At 45.7% G+C, this 20861-nt stretch overlaps 1 protein-coding gene across 4 annotated transcripts in view; it reads left to right on the top strand.

The window, feature by feature from the left end:
* Nucleotides 1-8531: 8531 nt before the first annotated feature.
* The window catches only part of EMSY (EMSY transcriptional repressor, BRCA2 interacting), a 698405-nt gene continuing 686075 nt past the window's right edge, over nt 8532-20861 (top strand). For all 4 annotated transcript variants that reach the window (XM_069640042.1, XM_069640040.1, XM_069640041.1 and 1 more), the window contains exons 1-2: nt 8532-8641; nt 9678-9781. In XM_069640042.1, coding sequence (XP_069496143.1) covers nt 9712-9781 — 70 coding nt within the window. In that variant the 5' untranslated portion in view covers nt 8532-8641; nt 9678-9711. The remainder of the gene's footprint in view (nt 8642-9677; nt 9782-20861) is intronic.

Below are 20861 nucleotides of genomic sequence, written 5' to 3'. Positions count from 1 at the left end.
AAACCTAGCACTTGCCACTTGGCTGCACTACCACTTTGTGCTGATTTTATTATTTATTTTATTATTATTTATGCTGTTTCTCCTTTGCTCTGCACTTTCCACTTTCTCCCTCCCTTCCATGCACTTTTCCCCCTCCCCCTCTCCCATGCACTTGCCCGTTCTCAATGTCACTGGGCCTAGTAAGCTCGTTGTTTTGTTCTCCCCTGTTCTCCTAACTTGCCTTGTCACGCTCTGAAACACCTGTGTATGAGCGCGATATAAATAAAATATCATATCATATCAAAGCTTTTGCCAGTATCTGGAAGTGTACTGCGGACCCCGGTCTGAAACAATGGTGTCAGGCAATCCGTGACAAGTGAAGATTTCAGTGATGAATATCTGAGCCATTTGGGCAGTGTTGGGAACCCCAGGCAAAGGAGAAAAATGTGCCATTTTCGTGAAATAGTCTATAGTCACCATGATGGATCCATGTCTGAAATGACAAGATCCATGATGAAATCGGTAGAAATAATCTTCTAGGGTTTGACAAGGATTGGCATTCGAGTAAGTAAACCCAGACGAGAGGAACGTGGGGATTTCGACTACAAACAGGTGGGACAGGCCTTGACACAGTCTTTAACGTCCCTTCTTAAGTGTCTCTGGATTAGATCAAAAGTAGCTGAGATCCCTCGATGGCCTGCTGCACAGGAGTCAAGACACATGTGCAGTATTTCTAGCTGTAAATCTTCTGAAAGAACTAAGAACTGATGCCCATGAAAAAAGTATCCTCTTTTCTGAATAAAATTCTGGGTTTGTAGTAACTCCAGACAATGATCCTGGTGCATTAAGGTAGATAGTAGATCTTTTTTTGTAAAGTAATGGCATAGATAAAAGGTAGAACGAGGGAAGATTTTCTCCGGATGGAATTTGGCCGTGAGGTGATCTTTATGAGAAAGTGCATCGGCCCAGAGGTTTTGATTTCCTGGTAAAAAGGTGAAACAGTAGTTATAGGGAGAAAAAAATAAAATGTCTCCATTCCTCAAAAGATCGTTTTATTGCCAAAAGTTATTTTTCTAGAACAGAGTAAAAAACTTTGGAAGCACTGAAGGTCTTGGACGAATAGGCCACGGGTGATTCTCTGTCGTCCGCCGTTTCCTGAAGTAAAACTGCACCTAAGGCGTAGTGAGAGGCGTCCGTTTCCAGAATGAAGCTCTTATGTTGATCAGGAGTTATCAGTATTGGAGCGGTGGTGAATAATTTCTTCAGGTAGTCAAATTATTTCTAGACTTGTGAGTTCCATACTTTCTTTAGTAGTCTAGTGAACGGTAAGATAATTTCTGAAAAACAGGGGATGAATTTCCTATAGAAGTTGGCAAACCCAACAAACCGTTGGCTCTCCTTGACGTTGGCAGGAGGGGGCCAATCTATCACGGCAGCAACCTTTTGTGGGTCCATGGACACTCCTTGGGCAGACAATACAAACCCTAAATAGGTAACATGGGAACAATGACATCTTCCATTCGTCTCCCGGGGCGATACGGATGAGATGATACGCCCCTCGGAGGTCTAGTTTGGTATAGATTGTTGCACCGGTAACAGCTTTGAGAATGTCAGGTATTAGAGGCATTGGATTCTTATCAGCCACTGTGATCTTATTTAACCCCCTGTAGTCGATGCAAGGTCGTAAATCATCTGTATTATTTTTTAGGAATAAAAAACAGAGAGGCTCCTGCAGGCGAGGTAGATTCGGAAATTAGACCATTCTGTATATTGGTCTGGAGGCATTCCTTGAGGACCGTTTTTTCCCTTTGGGATAACGTGTACATGTGTCCAAATGGTATGGGTTGCTCTGGGATTAAGCCTATGTGACAGTCGTCCCGTAGATGTGGAGGGCATGAGGAAAACTGGGGTGTAGAGAAGACCTGGGTATACTGAGCATACTCCTCAGGGATACCACCCAAGTGGTTCAGCATTGTGGTGGCTCCGGCCTAAAGTAGCAAAGGATGGTATGGATCCCAACCGAATTGTTGGACAGACAATGTTACGCAGTGTTCGGAGCCTAGAAAGAGAGTGCCAGCTGACCAATTGATGAACAAATTGTGCAAACGGAGCCAAGGTAGACCTAAGATGATAGGAAAGTGGGCCGCCTTTATTAGATCAAAACTTAATTCTTCTTTGTGAGAAGATATAAGACAAGTAATGGGGAGTGTTTGCTCTAGAATTGGCCCAGACACCAAGGGACCGCCGTCGACCCCTTGAATGGGCATGGAAACAGCTTTTGGTAAATGTCTGATACCTTGACCCTCGGCCCATTTATCGTCCACAATGTTCCCAGCAGCACCACAGTCCACTAGGTCAGGCACATTATGCACTTAACAACCGTCAAAGAATAGCTTCAACATAATGATTACTATAGGATTCTCTGTGATACTGGCATTTTGAGATGGTTCTTCAGAAACCCCAGTGCTATCATGACACACCCGGGCTGTGGTTCCCCTTACCGCAGGGCTTGGGAGTTTCCCAACCTCCTGATCTCCGAACCCCTAGGAGGGGCAACGAGAAATTCCCTAACCAGATGGGCAGATGAGCCACAGTACATACAAAGCCCTTGTGTCCGCCAGCGATCTCTTTCCTCAGAGGATAAAGGATCCATGGCGGTCCCAAGTTGCATAGGTTCTTCAGGTGGCACACTTTTTGGGGTACTACTAGGGTAATCAAATCTAGGTCTTGGAGGACACCCCTTTCTTCGTTCCTTAAGTCGTGGTTACTCTCACCTGGTCTCCGCGCAGGCGTTGGGGCATGTTTGCAGCCCTCCCTGAACTTGAATCACCCCCTTCAGGCCTCCTCTCCCTCAGTAGAAAAGCTGTGAGTGGTGGTACGTGGTGATACTGCTCCTGTGTGGAGATAAGAGTGTGTGAGTGCACCAATCTGCGATTGTTGTACCTCTCTAACCCTTCACCCCAAAGCAGTTTCTGTGATCATACGCCGGCCCATAAAGCTCACCTGTGAATTATGGAAGATAAGCTCTCTGTCCTGCTACTTCTGGCAGGGGCGCGTCGATTGGCATCTAGTTCCTTCACTGATCCCTGATAAGGATTAGTCCAATCCAGCTGCGACTAGGCTTCTCCTTATGATTGTTAAGTCTTTCTGTTAAGTCTTTTTTGAGCTCTTGTGATGCTGTTCGTTCTGTTTAATGTCGTTATATGTTGCTCCTATTTATGCCCGCAATAATGCGTCTCTTCTGTTTTCTTCCCTTAGATGGAAATGCAGCCTCAATACAGCTGTGAGACGCGAGACGGAAGATGGATGCTACCGCAATGTTCGACAGCAGGTAAGTGATGGTTTAAGGAAAAGCGCGAAGTGTAACCTTAAACCGACTGTTTTTTCAATGTCGAACCTTGTTGTCTGTTTTTCCTTGCAGGCGGTGCTGTCGACGATGGGAGCGTGTCGTGCTGCGGTGCCAAGATGAACATTTCGGCGTTCCCGAAAGTGTAAAGATGAATACTTGGTTTGCCAAAGAGATGTACAGGAAAGAACAGCTTCCCCCAGTTGGTAAGTATGCTGGCAGGAAGCAGGATGTCCAGGAAGCAGGATCTTCAAAGGGAAGTCTGACCTCAGGCGTCGGTGAGCGCTACGCTGCTTGCAAGTGCAGAATAACGCGAAGCGTCTGTCTTGAGGATCGGGGCAGCTTATATAGCTGAGATCGTGGGCCCGTCCATTAGGGCCGGTTTACCAGCCACACCTAGAGAGTGAGCACGTGCAAAGGCAATCCATTAGCAGCCACACCCAAGAATATACTTGGGGCTGCTTAATGGATGGAATGTTCAAGGTTTATGCCTCCTGCTTAATGGATGGAATGTTCAAGGTTAATGCATCTGAAGTGCTATGTCCATGATAAAAGCTTTTTGTGTTAAATGGATGTTCTTGTTTACTTTTGTTCATGAGCCTGGCACCAAAGGCGCTTGGACAGTGTCCACCCAGGTCTCCTGTGCATGCGACCCCTGCATGCTTGCGCCCCTGACTTCATGACCATGACAGTCGTTCTTGGAGTCAAAAATCAATTTGCATCGTAAGAGTAATCATGTCGGCTCTAAATTGCCAGGCCAGGGTACTCTTGACACCTTGTCTTTTAGTTCTTCGCTTAAGCCTCTTCGGAACATTGTTAACAAGGCATCATCCGGCCATGCAGTTTCCGAAGACAATTGTTTGAACCTTGTGATGTAGGTCGTAAGATCTTGTGTCCCCTATCTAAGGTCAATAAGTTTCTCCTGAGAAGTAATTGAGATTTCTTGTCTGCTAAACATGGATTTTAGGCTGTTGACAAAGCCGGATAGGAGTCCAATAAAGGGTTGCCTGTGGTAACCAACAGAGTTTCCCAGGCAAGAGCCGCTCCAAGCATATTTGAGATAAGAAACCCAACCTTTACCCTTATCAGTAGGAAAATAGTTTGCCTTGAATGTGAACTGAACTGTGCAGCTATCCAGAAATTCCCTTAGCTTATGGGGGCTTCCGTCGTATCTGCCGGAAGGTAGGAAGGGGGGGGGGGGGTTGCTCGGGATTGACTCTAGCTACTTGCTGACGGAGGTGGGCATTCTCCTGTTTGAGGTCTTGCACCTCATGCGACAAGGACTGCATAGCAGCCATGAGCTGATGCATCTGTTGCTCCATGACCTCTGCTCCGTGGGCGTCGCTATCTGTCATGTACTTATGGTACAGAGGCAGTGATCCACTAACCTTGACAGATGACCAGTCCTTGACGACAGTGAGAAACCCCCCCGGAGACCTCTTGTCCTTCACCCGCTAGAAACAGCAAACAGAGAAAGGCAACTCCCCCCACCCCCCCAAGGAAACCCTCTGGGGCAAAAGAATTCTCTCTGGGATCCCAAGGGTAGAGTCTTCGGGCTGGATTTCCTCAGGGGCTGACATCCATGGAAGCCTGGTGGTGAAAATGACACTAGTGAGTCGTAGAAGAACGTACACAGAGAGAAATATAGAAAGACAGCAGCACCTGTGTCAGAAGAGTCCCTGAGGAGCTTGTAACGGTGTCAAGGATTATCTCTCTGGAAGTCTGACAAGGTAAACAGGAAGGTAAACAGGAAGGAAGGTAGATAGAGAAAGAAGGAAGTACTGAGTTTGCGGTTGGGGAATGTGGGTCTGCAAACTTTCTTGTAACCTACTTGCGAAGATGTGGGTTCTAACCGAAGAAGTCTGTGGTCTGAATTCGCAGGATTAGAGTTGAAGAAGATCTGATTCGGAATGCTGATATCGTTGTACAAACTACAAGCGCAAAGAAACAATGACCATCACCCCGTGGAGCGAAGGAGGATGTCAGAGGGCAGCAAGGATTTGAGGAGTCCTACCGTGAGCCGCAGACTCGAGGAACACTGTAACCAGCCTCCGAACATGGCGGCTGGGAAAAGCTGTGCGATTCGAGCAACAGCTGCGGGTGGCAGCACAGTGAGGGAAACCATAGGGGAACGGGCTCTGTGGAATGGCAAGTAAGTTAGCAGAATAGCGAAAGGAACAGGAAAGAAATTCCCTAGGAGCCGTACTTATGAAGCGTCTTGGCTAAGAGTAGCAACGCACTGGATCTCAGGCACAGCTCGTCTATATCCGATACGGCCATTCTAGGATAGGCAAATGCAACAGTATACCGGCGCCAGCCCCGGCATCAACAGAATGGACAGCTTGTACCCCTGTATCCCTTTGATGTGGTAGGAGTACCTGCCATTCTAGGACCCCGGTGGACGGCGTGGGTGTAGAACCTCGAGCTATATTTCGAGGCCGTCAAGATCAAGGACAGGGTGAAACGTCCAAGCCTCCTGTATTTAGCTGGTCCGGCTGTCCAGAGACTGTTGAAGACCTTGCCGCCCAGAAACCCAACTGTATGAGGCAGCCATTGCAGCACTGAACGAGTACTTTGAGCCCATGATCAACTGGGATTATGTACGGTTCAGGATGAGATGCGCAAGACAAGAGGAAGGGGAGAGACTCGATGCATTTCATGGCAAGCTTCACGGCATCACATTGTCCTGCGCTCTGGGCAACTTCGAGGATGACCAGATCAGGGCTCAGATAATTTACGGCTGTAGCTCTGCTAAACTGCCGAAACAGGTCCTCATGGAGCTCTGGACCTCATGCAATGGGTGAAGCTGGAGGTGTAGGCCAACAAGAAAAGAGGTGTGGCCACGGAGAGAGCCAGGTGCCATGCCATGCCCTCAGTGTGGATGGGGCCTCCCGCACACACATGAGTGCCTGGCCAAAGGACATATGTGCGGAAAAGAAGATCACTTCGCACGGGGGTGCCCAGCCCCAACACCTGCCAGCATGGTCGGGCCAGCAGCAGGGAGTGCGTCAAAGGAGGAAGACCCCAAGACAGCAGCGGTCCAGGTGGCAGAGGACCACAGGACTATGCGGAGGATGATGAAGGCGAGAATGTGTTCTTTCTGTCCTGCAGCGGTACAAGTGTCTACGAGTGCATTCAGCAGAAGCCAGGGGACCGGAGTTTAACTCCCCAGGGAGGACAGTTTGATCCAGGCATATTTTGATCTAAAAATGGGTCACTGGACCTCAATGGGTACTTGGACTGGAATGCACCAGTTTGTTGTGATTTTGTAGGTGACAGGGGAGATGTGCGGACTGGAATGCACCATGGTTGTGGGCCCGGTTAGAGGGTTGTTGTTTGTATGTTCGTTTTGTTTTATAATAAAAGGAGGAGTGTTGTGCATTTCCCGTTTAACTGTGGGCATATTGCCCCTTTAAGAAAACGAGTCATGACCTCGTCCCAATAAAAGGGGCTCTGCTGGCAAGTGAGGGGCGCTGCAGCAGAGCCCCAGGAAGTGGCAACTCTGACACTGTGTGGTCTTTGTCTATCCTGCCATGTGACCACGGCCTGTGTTGTAGCCCCAGCATCGGTGCCTCCAGAGCCGAGGCTGCTGTCAGCTGGGTGCCCCCAGCTCCTGTGTCCAAGTCCAGTGATCCGGAATCTGCAGGGTGCCTCTGGCGGGCTGCCCTCTGCATAATCGCAGCACTGTTGTCTTTACAGGGCGATCCCGGTATCCTGTGCAACCTGACCTGGTGCCTGTGGGCAAGCCGCCACACATGTGCCTCCCTGAAACACACCCAGATAGCCTCAGCTGACCCACTCAAAAATCACTCCATCCTACCCACAATTTAACCCAAACACACACCTCTTCATCAATCAACATTCAAAATTCCCCTTTAGTTCTCTAAATTAGCACTTTTATTATTCCCCTTTGATCAGTTAAACACCACCATTCACGAAATCGGCCTGGAACTCAAACCATACCTTAAGAAAAAACTTGGAGGCACTTCTTTCTACCACATAGCTGCAAAAACCTGGAACAACATCCCAAAAGAAATAAGAAACACTGAAGATCACCTAAAATTCAGGAAATCACTAAAAACCTGGCTCTTCGACACCACAGACTAAATCTGGAAACCAAAACAGAAAAAAGGATGACTAAACCGGAAAGGACACGGACATCCCCGACCCGAGAGGGTAACTCCCACGGCACCTAGACGGGTGACACCGGATAGACTGGAACACAGGCGACACGCACGGAAACTGAGTCAACTACCACAGACAATCCCACCATCACTTCGCCCGCCCCTTAGTTACCGCCAGGCACCACAGTGATGTGGAATTGTTGAGATATTGGCAATCACCACATGACCTGAGAGGTTGACATTGGCAATTGCACTGGCCACAGGAGTATGAAGGGAGGATAAGGGGAGCTATTAGAGAGCATGTTAGAGGTGGGGCCAGAGGAGTAAAGAACCTTATATACCAGTCGGACCCAGATCAGGACAGACCCGCATCAGGGGAAGCCACGCAAGCCGAGCACCTCAATTCAGGATAGAGACGCAAATTAACCAACCCTACTAACAACTTCCCTCTCTGCATACACCTCTTAAACTCCAACCCAAACACAACCAAAACCTACAGCACAACAAACCGCACAAACTTCACTACATCGCAACAACAAAACAAAAACACACATAGTCTTGCACAACAGTACACGACTACCGGCTGCAAACACTCCAGGCCCAGCCAACAGATCCTCCGGGCTGAGGCCGTCAACAGCACATCCCTGCTCCCTTGCACTTTTCCTGCTTCCTCCCACTAACTCAACCTCCCCTCCTCTTTCAGAGCCGCCAGGGGACCACTCCGGTGGTGATAGTGCGTGGTACAAATGTCCTTTAACATTAACGTTAACATTAACATTCATTGTCCTAGCCACTGTTCCTAGTCTTAGTTCTCCATACCCGTCAGGTTGAATAGATGAAAATGATGTTTAAAGTAAATGTAATTTTCCGCTCCCATGCGTCCATTTGGTGTATAGGACTAGCCTCTCTCTTCACAGGTATCCCGAGGAAAATGCCAGCCACGAAAAAGCAGGCACATTCCGGCTGCTCCTGCACACTAGCAGCTGGAACCTTCCCGGTTCCCACACAAGATGAGGGACAAGATGACGTCGCACGCTACGTGCTTGGTAGGAAACGCAACGTGCTAAAAGTCACGTGAAGAGGAGTAGGCGGGGCGTTACTATGGTCCGTTTCTCGGATGGAACTAGATACTACCGAATCGGTACCCGTTGTTGTGGTGTATCTGCCCGGCCCACCGAAGCTCCCGCGGAAGGTGGGTGGGGCTGCCTTGGGGGGAGGAGTATTATCCTGTCAGGGCGGCGCCACTCCTACTCGGCTGTCACTGACAGACCCTGCTTTTCTCTGTTTACATATATGGCAGAGCAACTCCTGTCATTGAACCCTGCTGGCTCTTTCTCAGCACATCGCTCCCCGATCTCCTCACCCCCTGTCGGCGTAGTGTCTGATTCCCCCTCTTACGTCTCGCTGGCGTTCCAATGTCGAATACAGCCCCTGTTGGCACTTTAGTATCAGGAGTTTGGTTGTAAACTGACTGTTTTAGAGCTTCCCAGACTATATATACCTTGTACTCTGCAACTACTCCCAGCCTCTGCGCCTATTAACCAGTGCCTCAACCCGTGAATTCCTCCTCTCCTTTTGTGTCACTTGTCTTCACTTCCTTTCAGCTATGGTGGTGTCCTGAGAGGGCTCCCACTGGAACAGGAGAGGCGCCTTCTTGTTGCATGCACATTGCTACAACTGTCGCCACCACCAGCTTTTCATTGCATTATCAGCACGCACTGCTTCTTCCCAGCCCCTCTCCTACACACCTCCGCCTCCCCCCATCCCTTTAATGCCACCTCAACTTCTCTGCTGCCGCTTGAGACCCTATTCTCACAGCCTACCCACTACCATCTCCCATTGCCCCTGCTGCTCATGCGCTACACCGTTATGCGGCCTTTCCGCCACAACTATTCGGCCTTCAGCTTTCTACTCACTCTCGCCGCTGTAATGTTTCCTGTGTAAACACCCTTTGTATTTTTTCATTTTTCACTCTGCTTGTGTTTCCTGCACGCTAATACATCCTTATCATTACATCTACCTGACACTGACAGGTGGCCAACCCTGGGCCATTTCTATAGACGATATAGTTGTTCATATGTGCAATCTTGCAGCGAAATAGGCATGCACTTTCCGAGTTTTTCCTATAACATTCCATTCAAGTAGTCAGAAAGTGTGCTACAGTTAAGTCCATGTTGTAATTGTCACAGACATTTCCCGGCCAAACCCACCATCATTTATATTTTCAGGGAGGGAACACTCCGGTCACCTGAATGCAGGAAGATGCCAGTGGTATGGCCAACGCTCCTGGATCTGAGCAGGGATGAGTGCAAGAGGATCCTGCGCAAGCTGGGTACGTACCTTTCTCTTGGATTTTGGGATCAGCCCCCTCCCTTCTCACTCTGGTACATTAGCTGACTCTGCACCTTTGCCAATGTCCAATTTGAACAATAAGGGTTTCAGCATGCCCTGATTGGTTGCTTTTTAGTTCGATTAAAGTGGAACACTATATATCAATCAATTAAATTTGTTTTGCAATATTGGTCTTTTTGTACACCTCATCTCGTTAGGTGTATTTACTATCATTGTAGGCTTTGGAGGGCAAGACAAGGTAGTATCTGCTGTGATGAAGTAAGCTGGGTAGATCGTGATGGTGTCCATGTGCCCATTATATCCAGTCTGTGTATAATGTTCTAGTGAATGGCAGCTTTCGTAAATGTCAAGGTTAAAAAAACATGGAATGTAGCTGGTTGGAACATCAGTTGAAGGCGAACAATACAGTATCTGAAAAATGGTTGGCATTTGGTTGTGTACCAATCAAAAAATTGAAAACAATACAACCTAAATTAAAACTCCTTCTCCCAACCCCCCTTCACAAGTTTGCTGTACAATTTCGGTCCTCAAAAGTTTCAACACATATATAACACTGATTCTTTAACACACATATCGCATTATAAATCAGAACTCGTTCCCAAATTGCCACGTAAAGGTTGCCTTTCTTTTCTCTGTGCATTAACATATTTTTCGTAAAGGACATACTTCTCAAGTCCTCCGACCATGTTGACGTTGAAGGTACACAATCACTTTTCCAATTACGCAAAACAATTTTCTTTGCTGATAAAGACGCCCTCAAAACACATCTCTGTGGGTAAGACAAATCTGAAACCTGTTCCTCTTCTCCCAGTAACATCATTGTCAATATCAAGCAACAGTTCATAGTTGTTGTGACCCCTTTCCAAAATTCCCTCAACCCACTGCATTCCCACATATGTTCAAATGAACCCACTCTGTGCTTGCATCGCCAACACATTTCTGAGTCAATTAATCCCCTTTTGTACATTTGTTGCGGTGTCCAGTAGACTCTGTTTAATATTTTAATCTGCTTAACACAACGTTCTCCTAGGTTTAGTGAAGTTAATTTAATATTCCTGCTTTCACTCATCTCTGACCCCAATATTTCTGACCATGTTCCCAATAGACTCGCATTTATGTCCTTGCATCCAGCAGCATGTTTGTAAACTCTTGAAACAACGTTACCTTTTGCCTTGTATGCCTTAAAAAAAATCAGCCCATCCTCTTAGCCTTCCTCAATTTTTGATATTCGGCGTATGAGCAGTTGAGCAGTCTATCATGACCCATTCAGTTCTTAACTCTTTAAAAGGCTTCCATTCCATCGGTTGGCAAATCTTTGACCTGTTGAGTTAAACCTCTAGTTGATAACATAATGTCTTGGTACACCTCCAAAGTCAGAACATGGTTAAGTGGTAGGATCTATGACATCGCTCACAAACCTTCAAATTAAAAGGCCTTGTTGTTGAATTAAGAAACATAAACTTCTGCATTTAGTGATCCTCGCCTGCAACAAGTAATATTTACTCTTGATGTTGTTAGGAAAAGAATGCAATTATAGTCCTGAATTGGAAGTGAACTTGAGAGGTATTCGGATCAAGGTTGAATCCAGAGAAAATTGTAAGGCTGAAAGCGTTGTTGTTGAAAGAAGTTTGAGGAAGCAGGTGAGGAGGGATCCTTAGTGAATTAGGCTAGCACCCTGAATGACTTTAAGAAAGTAATAGTGGGATTTACCAGACTTGTTACAATCGCAAACATTCTATTGACTGGGCAGTACAGCAGAGAAAGAAAGAGAGAGTTGAGACGAGAACTGAGCTTAATTTGTAAACCTATCACAGAAGAGCGGGTTATGTTATTAAAAAATGTAAAACTAAAGTTTAAGAACTGGCTCCATGGGCAAAGAGCCATGAGGTGACAAAAAGATGCCGAAACCATGTAATACAACTGCTGAATTCTGGTCTATATTGAAACCTGATGAAACCCCTCCAGCTGCACTTCTTATAAACCCTATTTCAGAAGCCGTTTGGGTAACGTTTTTTAAGTCCATTTTTGCTACATTACCACCTGTAGAGTGAACTATTTAAGTCCTTGTGGTGAGTAGTTGGGATTTATTTGAGATGAAGGATGCACTTGATTTAATTCGGAAAGCTAGTTATTCTAGAGCTCAAGGCCCAGATGATCTCTCTAATTTTATATTGAAAGCAGACCCAGAGCTCTGTGTTGAGGCTCTTAGCACTAGATTTAGTCGGGTGCTTAAGGAAATATTAAAACCTGATTCTTGCAAGACCGTTATAGTAGTGCCTGTTTTAAAAAAAGGAGATAGCATGGATCAGAAAAATTACAGGCCTTATTGGATGCTCCAGGCAAACTGTTTGCATGCCTAGTCCTAATTGAGCTCCAAAAATGGGCGTAGAAAAGAGGCATATCTGATATTAGACAATCGGGTTTTGCGAAGGGACTATGTACTTCACTTAACCAGTACATTTTGAATTTGGTAAAGAAGAGAGTTCAAAAGTTGCAATTGGCTAAATTGACTTGTGGAGACCGAACTGTACTGATCTGTGATTGCGGAAAGCCCCTCCAACTAATCCAGAAGCCCTACATATACCGGAGGCCGCGTGCATCTGCGCACATGCTCTGGGAGTGCTGTTTGCTCACAGGCCACTTGAACTGGAATCTATTGGAGACCGAACTGTACTGCACTGTGGTACGCCCTTTGACCTACACCTCTACTGAGAGACAATTTCACCGGACTGATACTGTCTCGCTAATTTGCTAATGACTTTAGCACTAAGATATATAGCTTTCTCATTATTTTGTAGATTGCGACAAGCCCCTCCCACTAACCCAGAAGCCCTACAAATATCGGCGGCCGTGCGCATCTGTGAGTGTGTGCCTCATGAGTGCTCTGGGAGTGCTGCTGGGCTGCCAGATTGTCATTTCTGCTGGGTGGTGCGAGTAGCTAATAAGCAAGATTCTTATAACTAACAGCAAACAAGGTCGATAGAAATAACTTTCTAAGGCTGCCCGCAGCTACAATTAGGTGACCTACAACACAAATTAAATACCTCACATGAGTCCGTACAAAACGACCTCAGCAACACTAGTATGAACTCCACTGCAAAGTTTCTAGCATTCGAGAATTTGCTCACCACGTTAGTCGATAGATGTCCAAATGGAGAACAAATTGGACATCTAATCGGTCCTCCTTCACAAGTCTATCAACCGTGGCAAAAAGACTTTCAAAGAGCAGGGAGTTGATACAATAGCTACACCAAACCATAAATCTATTGGGGTTAATACTGAAGGGATAGTGTGCTCCCAAATAGAATTTGCCGCCAATGCCAGAGTTCATATTGGCCCGCGAAAGGGTTTGAAATTACGCAAGAAGAAGCTCACAAGTATGTATTTATGCAAAACGCACTAAATTAAGAAAGAATGTTTGCATTATTGAGGACAGTAATATTCTCAGCATTTTGGAGCTATATAGTGTCCCTAATGTAGAATTCCCAGAACCAAATCTGATGTATGCTGCGCCAGTACCAATGAATGGTAGTGGCCAGATGATTTCTGTACCTCGGTGTAAATCCTCAGTACCAAAATTGTGTGAAAGTACAAACCCACAAGGCTGTGACATTAGGAACTACATCCTCGAACCAGAGCAAAAGGATTGGATTAGACATGTTGATGAGATCTTCACTAATCTGCAAAAATGAAAACAATATCAAAGAAGAAAAAACACAATGAAGTGATGTCGATGTTGATCTAGCAATTGTATACACCCCAAGGTTATTTGCTGGTGAAGGGCACCTATCATCTGCTCCTCCCATCAACGCGCACCTATCTGATACTATTGTTGTAGAGCCATGTACTTCTAACATCACTGTCCAAACAGTGCAAAATACCGTCGTGAAGGTCAATACGCTAACAATCACTTAAATAATAAAGCTATCATAGGTAATAAACGCGAGGGCACTAGTGGAGAAATTAGAGCCCTCCAATTACAGACTGTGCTACACTTTGAATATCATCCTCCTCTTAATCAGTCAGCAGTACTGCCCATCTTGCACACGGTGATAGCTCTGCTCCACGAAACGGAGCTTTTTAGATTAGGATACATATGTAGAATTTTATACATGTTACCTTGTAAATACACAAATATCCCACTTGTGCATACATCTAGTAAGGCCATGAACCACTCAACTAAGGCACGTTACACACTACCCCTGTCGGTTGTGGCATAATGTGTGTGGCCTATCCTAAACCTCAAAGTACATTGAGTGGACCAAATATTGTCAAAGATGACATTGATAAGGGTGATGGATACTGGTAATGGCTACCCAAAGTTTTTAAAAAACACTTTTCAGCAATAGCACGCTGACCAGATATTATACGCTCCTGGAACACTATGGGGTTTGGCCATTTATCTGCTGTGGGTGGGCTGATTGACACTTTTTCCATAATTGCATTACAGGAAACTTGGATGATTGATGAGTGTTAGTTTGACAACAGAAGTACTGTACATGTAGCTGCTAATAAAGGACCAATTGGCCATCCGAAGGGTTGTCTATTGGACACAGTGCGTCATCCCTGGCGTGTCTGTCAAGTCCCTGTGTCTACTCTAATGTTCCAGGTGGTAAAACTGACTTTGAGCAGTATTTTATGTTCCCGATTAACGGATATGACACCCCAAATGTTGTAGCGACAAAACATTGCGGCTGTGACCAAAATTCTTGAAAATATTGATCAAAACGCTCCACTGCGTTGTAGGTGACTTCATGTCACAGATAGTAATGGGTGATGAAGATCTCTTCAATGTGTGCGTATCTGCCCCGTTGAAGCCTCCTGCCCGAATTAGACAGGGCAGAGCCTGGGCAGCACTGTTACATTCTCATCACCTCACCCAGTTGAATGGACGACGTGTGAGTGTTTGCAGTGCCTCTACCATTGATTATGTGTTCACTAATACTGAGGCGCTTGATAAGGTCAAGGATATGGATGTTCTCATAAGTAATGAGAGTGACCATCTTCCCCTGTGTGTCATATTAAATATGTATGCATGTAGTGGAGTTGAGATCTGAATGGAGACATCTACTTAAATGCTGGCCAGAACCGCATATTCTGGAATGCAGTCAATATAGATAAACCGAAGCATATTGTATCAATGTTTCCATTTTAATTGGCAACTTTGCAGACGGTTCTGGTAGTGATAAATCAGCTATGATACCGGACTTCCTGAAGTTAGCAACTAGCATTAAAGAAGCCATACAACAACAGAGGCGATTTAAAAATGTGCATGAGCGATGGAATTGCGTGAGTAGGAAAAAAGGTCAAAACTACGATAAAAGAATTGGTGATGCCAAAAAACAATTGTGGGCTAACATTGTTGAAATCCTTCAATCTTCCAATGGCCAGCGTACAGCCATAGAGATATCTGAAATCTATTAAACTAGTAAAAAATAAATTTCGTAGGTGGTTAAGAGAGCATAAGTGGCACTGTGATAAAGAAACCTGGCAACAACTAGCGATCCATGCACGTACTGTAATAATACAGGTATATGGTCTGTGATCAGGGTGCTACCAAAAAGGGCCTGCCTATTAATAGTGTTCCCGAAGAGGTCTGGTGACACACATTGCAGCGACGTTGGGGTCCACTGCTCTGGTGGACTGAGGTGGTCCTTCCAAAAGCATTTTGGGCGTAAAAAGCGACAGTCGCAGACCTAACTACTATTATTCAGAGGCTTTGCAATTCTCGTGCTGCTGGCCCTTGATGGTACCTGTAACGACTTGATAAAATCTTCTCACAAGATATGGGCAGAAGCACTGCATCATTTGTATACCCATATAAGCAAGTGTGGACTTCCTGCCTCTTGGACAGTGAGTCATATTCTTCGAGTCCACAGGAAGGGCTGCTGGACCAGTCCAGCTCGTTATAGGATGCTGGCCATGTTAGTTACAGGCTACAATATTTGCTAAAGTCCTTTCGATTGAATTAAATCAGTGGATTTCTGAGAATCACATATTGCCTCCTAATCAAATCAGATTTAGGGAAAATGCAGAGACGACTCACAATCTGCTGCTGCTAACATCAGCAGTTGAGTATGCATGGATTGGAAGAAAGGTGTCAGTCTATGGTGCATTTACCGATCTCAGCTCTGTGTTCGATACAGTAATGAGTAATAGGTTGTGGCGGAAACCTATTGCATGGAATATACTGCGTGGCCTCCTGAATATGCTCGTGCTACTCCACAGAGGAACTAGTATTAGAGTGCGCCTTGATGGGCAGGGCAAATTGTCTTAGTCCTTTCCTACCAGTAGAGGTGTTAAACAAGGGTGTATAGGTGCTGCAACCTTATTTAATCTGTACCTTGCAGATCTGGCTGAAGTGTTTGACAATCTAAACAGTCAGCCTGGTAAAAATAGGTACACAGAAAAGGAATTGGCTGGGATATGCTGGTGACCTACTTCTATTAGATCATACGCCAAAGGGACTGCAAACTATGTTAGATGCTCTCCACAGTTATGCCGAAATTAATGGACTACGATTCAATGTAACAAAAACCAAGATCATGGCATTCACTGGTAAAATTAAAATAAATGGCACTTGATAATTCTGAAGTACAATGTGTGAAGTGCTATACATATTTGGGTGTCATTGGGGATGATAGACTAAGTTGGAATTGACAATGGGAGGACACTAAGAGGAAATGTATGACCATTGTACAAACCATAAGTTCTTTTATTGGGAGACATGGAGGATGCTCTTGGAAGACAATACTACTGCTCTATACTGTAAAAATTGAACCTGTCCTAATGTATGGGGTCACAAGCTTACCAATGAGCTGGGTACATTTGAGGCCAAAATATTAAGGATCTTGCTTCGTATGCCTAAGACGCTGGCAGTTGAGTTCTTAAGATTGGAATTCAATCTCTTAGGCACCCCAGTAGTTTTTATTCGAAAAGTAGTAATGTGTTACGAAAAGATGCTGCACCTTGAGAAAGGAACTATTGTTAACTTTATTCAAGCCTATATGAGACTAGATCATTTCGAACAAATGGGTAGTTTGGGCCTGATGTATACTTTACATGAGGCATGGTTTGTAGGGTTTGTTGAACCGGTAAATGGCACAGCAATAAGATCACGTAAACATTGTCTAATAAAATATAGGTTAAATGAATACAGTTGTGAGACGAATCTTGTGCAACTATCCACAAATGTAAACGGTGGTCGATTTATAGAACACAGATTGATGTGCAGATCACTTCCTGAATATGTGTCAGCATACTCTGATAGTTGTATCATGAGGCAATTTCTGTTGTTGAAGTTTAATGTTAACCAAGTCCTTGAAATTAAGGGCGCTAGGATTGGATTGGCTAGATCTGAGCGTATGTGTTGGCTATGTGGCGTTAATGTAATGGAGTCTGTGGACCACGTTTTGATACATTGTGAGAGCCTAAGCTCCATCAGATATGTAAAATCATACAACAATACCATAGATGAGGCTGATATATTTACTATGTGGAAATTGTGGATGGAAGGAAACAATATTAATTTTATGATGAAATGTTATATGAAATGTATAGAAATGTTAAATTATATTAGAATGCTTTAATTGAATGTTTTTAAGGTGGATATTTCTTTTTATTGGTTTTACCTTACCAAATGTATTCCGAATTGATACATTGTTTTTTATAATGTATTTGATGAAGCTTCTTTGTCTCGATGTGGAAAATGTTTATCTTTTGTGTCAACAAAAGGAGAGAGGTGGGGTATATTTTACAACCATGGGAACAGCCCCAGAATAAACGCTAGACAAAAGGGTTCCAGTGGTTCTCTGTCGAAAGGCTACCAGACTTTATCACAAATGTTCAGAGACATTGTTTATCGAAAAGCATGAATACATATTTTATTTACCTTTTTACATCAAAATCAAAGGATTGTTAAACCACCATTACTGCAGATGGGGTGGTTACTTCAAAACACAAAACCTATACATTACATATAAAACTTTTAAAAAAAACAGTGTATATCACACTTAGATTCTCACCACTTGAACAAACATCCACATTCATTAATTTATACCACTCCTACTCAAACACCCAACATTTTTCATTCCATCCATTCATTGTTAGAAAGGTTTTTCTGGAAATTCTTCAGGGGGGCAATGTGTAATAACCACACAATCCAATTCAACATTCCCTGTTTAACATTCTTTTCACAAATTGACACGTAGTTTCTTACGAACTATTAACAAACAATTCCAAATAAACAACACTACCTGGTTCTTCTTTTTTTTTTTTTTAAAAACTTTATTTTTGGTATTTAACTCACGATACAACTTCACACCCACATTAGGGTGGACTTAAACCTTGCGCCTGGACCCGGGACCCTTCAACTGCCCCTCCCCCCTCCCCCTCTCAGCTCCGTCCCCCTGCAACAGCGCCCTCTTTAATTGAGATAGCGCCCCCTCTAGCCATCGCTACGAGGATGTGGAGATACCCTGGCCCAGCCCTCACCGGGTGGTGTCCTCCGAGTCTGACGATGCAGATGCGTGCTCTGTCGCTTCGCCCATCAAAAACAGTGTCAATGGCCCCCAGATGTCTGGAGGTCTGGCGTGCTGAGGGAGTAATTTAATGAAGTCTGCTTCCACATCTTGGTAATATAACAAATCTTTGCGCCAGGCGAGGACTGACGGGGGGGGGGGGGGCCTCTGCCCCAGGCCATGGCAACTCTCCTGCGGGCCAAAGTCAACATTACCCCTGCCAATTTCCTTATTGGAGCGGAGAGCAGCCTCGTCATGCCCAACAGGGCCGCTGTGTGGCTTGGTTGTATTGGTTCTCCCACAACAGCCGCTGTCGTCTTCAGAACTTGATTCCAGAAATGCGTAAGCTCGGGGCACTCCCAAGCTAGGTGAATGAAGTTTGCTGAGGTGACCCCACATCTGATGCATTTTGCTTCTGTGTCTGGATGATGCTTGTTGGTTTTCGCCGGTGTGTGATACGTTTGATGGAGGAAGTTAAAGTGTATAAGTTTTAGGCGTGAGTTAAGCGCCACTTTTTGAGTTTGTTTCAGACTATAGAGCCAATCTTCCTCAGAAATCTTAACCTGTAACGACTTCTCCCATCTATCCTTTGCACCTGAGATGGCGAGAGGTGTGCAGGGAATGAGGGCTTTATAGATCTGTGACACTAGCCTACCTTCGCCCTGTGCTTGGATGACGCTATGCAATAATTGCCATGTTGGTGGCTGACGTGGGAAGTCGGGCAATAGAGCCTGCATGGTGTAGCGGGTTCTGAAGTAGAGGAATACATCTAAGGCCGTGGTTCCCCCCTTACTTTTTGCTTGCTCTGGTGTTAAAAAACTGTCTTCTGTGAAGAGATCCCCCAATGTTTGTATGTTCAGCTTGTCGACCCACTTGTGAAACACCGTCTCCGAGGTCAGTGGGACTCCGGGAATAAACTTGACAGGCAGGAGTGGGGAGTACCGTGTCTGCACCCCAAGTTTCTGGGCCAGCGTCCTCCAAACTTTGTACGTTGTGAGCATCACATTCATCGTGTCGCTGGGAGCTGGCATTTGACTGAGGACGACTGCAGTTAGGAAGTTGCGAGGGCACGCTCAACTTGTACATGTGGTCGAATCGCTTGGGATGCGTACCAATGGCTGAGGAACTGTGCTTGAGCTGCCCAGTAGTATCTTTCCAGGTCTGGAAGTGCCAGCCCCCCCTTGGTGACGGGGAGCGTTAGCGTGGTATATGCCACTCTCGCTGGCTTACCCGCCCAGAGTAGTTCGAGGACCAAGCTTTTCACCTTTTTCCAGAAGGGTTTTTGCAGCAGCATCGGGATATTGTTGAATAGGTATAATAGTTTGGGTAACATCACCATCTTCACCAGGGAGATCCTACCCCAGTGGGTTAGTGGAAGAGACCTCCAGCGCGAGATCTTGTCCTGAAGTGATTTGACCACCACTTCATAGTTATCCCGGAACACCTCCTGGCGTTTCAGAGATAATTGTATCCCGAGGTATCGAACTCCGGAGCACTTCCATGTGAGTTTGAAGTCGTCTGGGAACTGTTTTGTGGCTGGTGTTAGAGGGAATACAATGGATTTTGACTGGTTGATTTTTAATCCAGACGCAGCTCCGAACCTGATGACTTCCCTCATGACTGGATTGAGATTGTCTTCCGGGTTTCGGATGAATAGTGCTACGTCGTCGGCGTAGAGAGAGATGATGAGTTTGTGAGGGCCTATGATGAGTCCCCTCTGCTGTCTCTGTTCTCGCAGTCTGGAAGCTAGAGGTTCCATCACCAAAGCAAATATCAAGGCCGATAGTGGGCAGCCTTGTCTCGTGCCTCGTTGCAGAACCATTGGGGCCGACTTGCCTGTACCTACAATAATGTTGGCACGAGGCTTGGTATACAGTAGAGAGACCAGGTTAATAAATCGGGCTCCTAGGCCCATTCTGGTGAGCACCGCAAACAGAAATGGCCACTCGACCGAATCGAATGCTTTTTCGGCGTCGAGAAGCACCGCCACAGCCTGCAGTGAGGGGTCCAGAGCGGCCATGACACCGAACATTCTCCTAAGTCCAAACGTTGTGTTGCGGCCTGGAATGAAACCGGCTTGGTCTGCCAGAACAAGGGTGGGCATTAATGGCATTAACCACTTTGCCAGCACCTTGGCGAGTATTTTATTGTCTAGATTGAGGAGCGATATTGGTCGGTATGAAGAACAGTCTTCTGGAGGTTTGCCAGGTTTGTGCAGTAGAATAATATTTGCTTCACAGGTAGTAGGGGGCAGGTGCCTTCTTTCCAGTGCTTCCGCGTATACTGCCTCCAAGAGAGGGGCCAAGGTGCCCGCGAAGGACTTGTAGAATTCTCCAGTCAGTCCGTCGGGGCCCGGTGCTTTGGAGCTGGGGAGGGACTTTATGGCTTCTAAAATCTCTTCTTGCGTTATCATTTCGTTTAGTGGTTCTCGGAGAGAATGCTCGACCCAGTAGAGTTCCGTGTCTTCAAGGTACTCCAGTGGAGCGGTCGACGACTTATTGAGTTTAGCACTGTATAGATCTTGGTAGAAGATCCTGAACT

The sequence above is a fragment of the Ambystoma mexicanum genome, chromosome 7q (assembly GCF_040938575.1).
Source record: "Ambystoma mexicanum isolate Mex_15411 chromosome 7q, UKY_AmexF1_1, whole genome shotgun sequence".
In the NCBI taxonomy this organism is placed as follows: Eukaryota; Metazoa; Chordata; class Amphibia; order Caudata; family Ambystomatidae; genus Ambystoma; species Ambystoma mexicanum.
The sequence above is the reverse complement of the archived record's forward strand: the minus strand, read 5'-3'. Positions and strand labels throughout refer to the sequence as shown.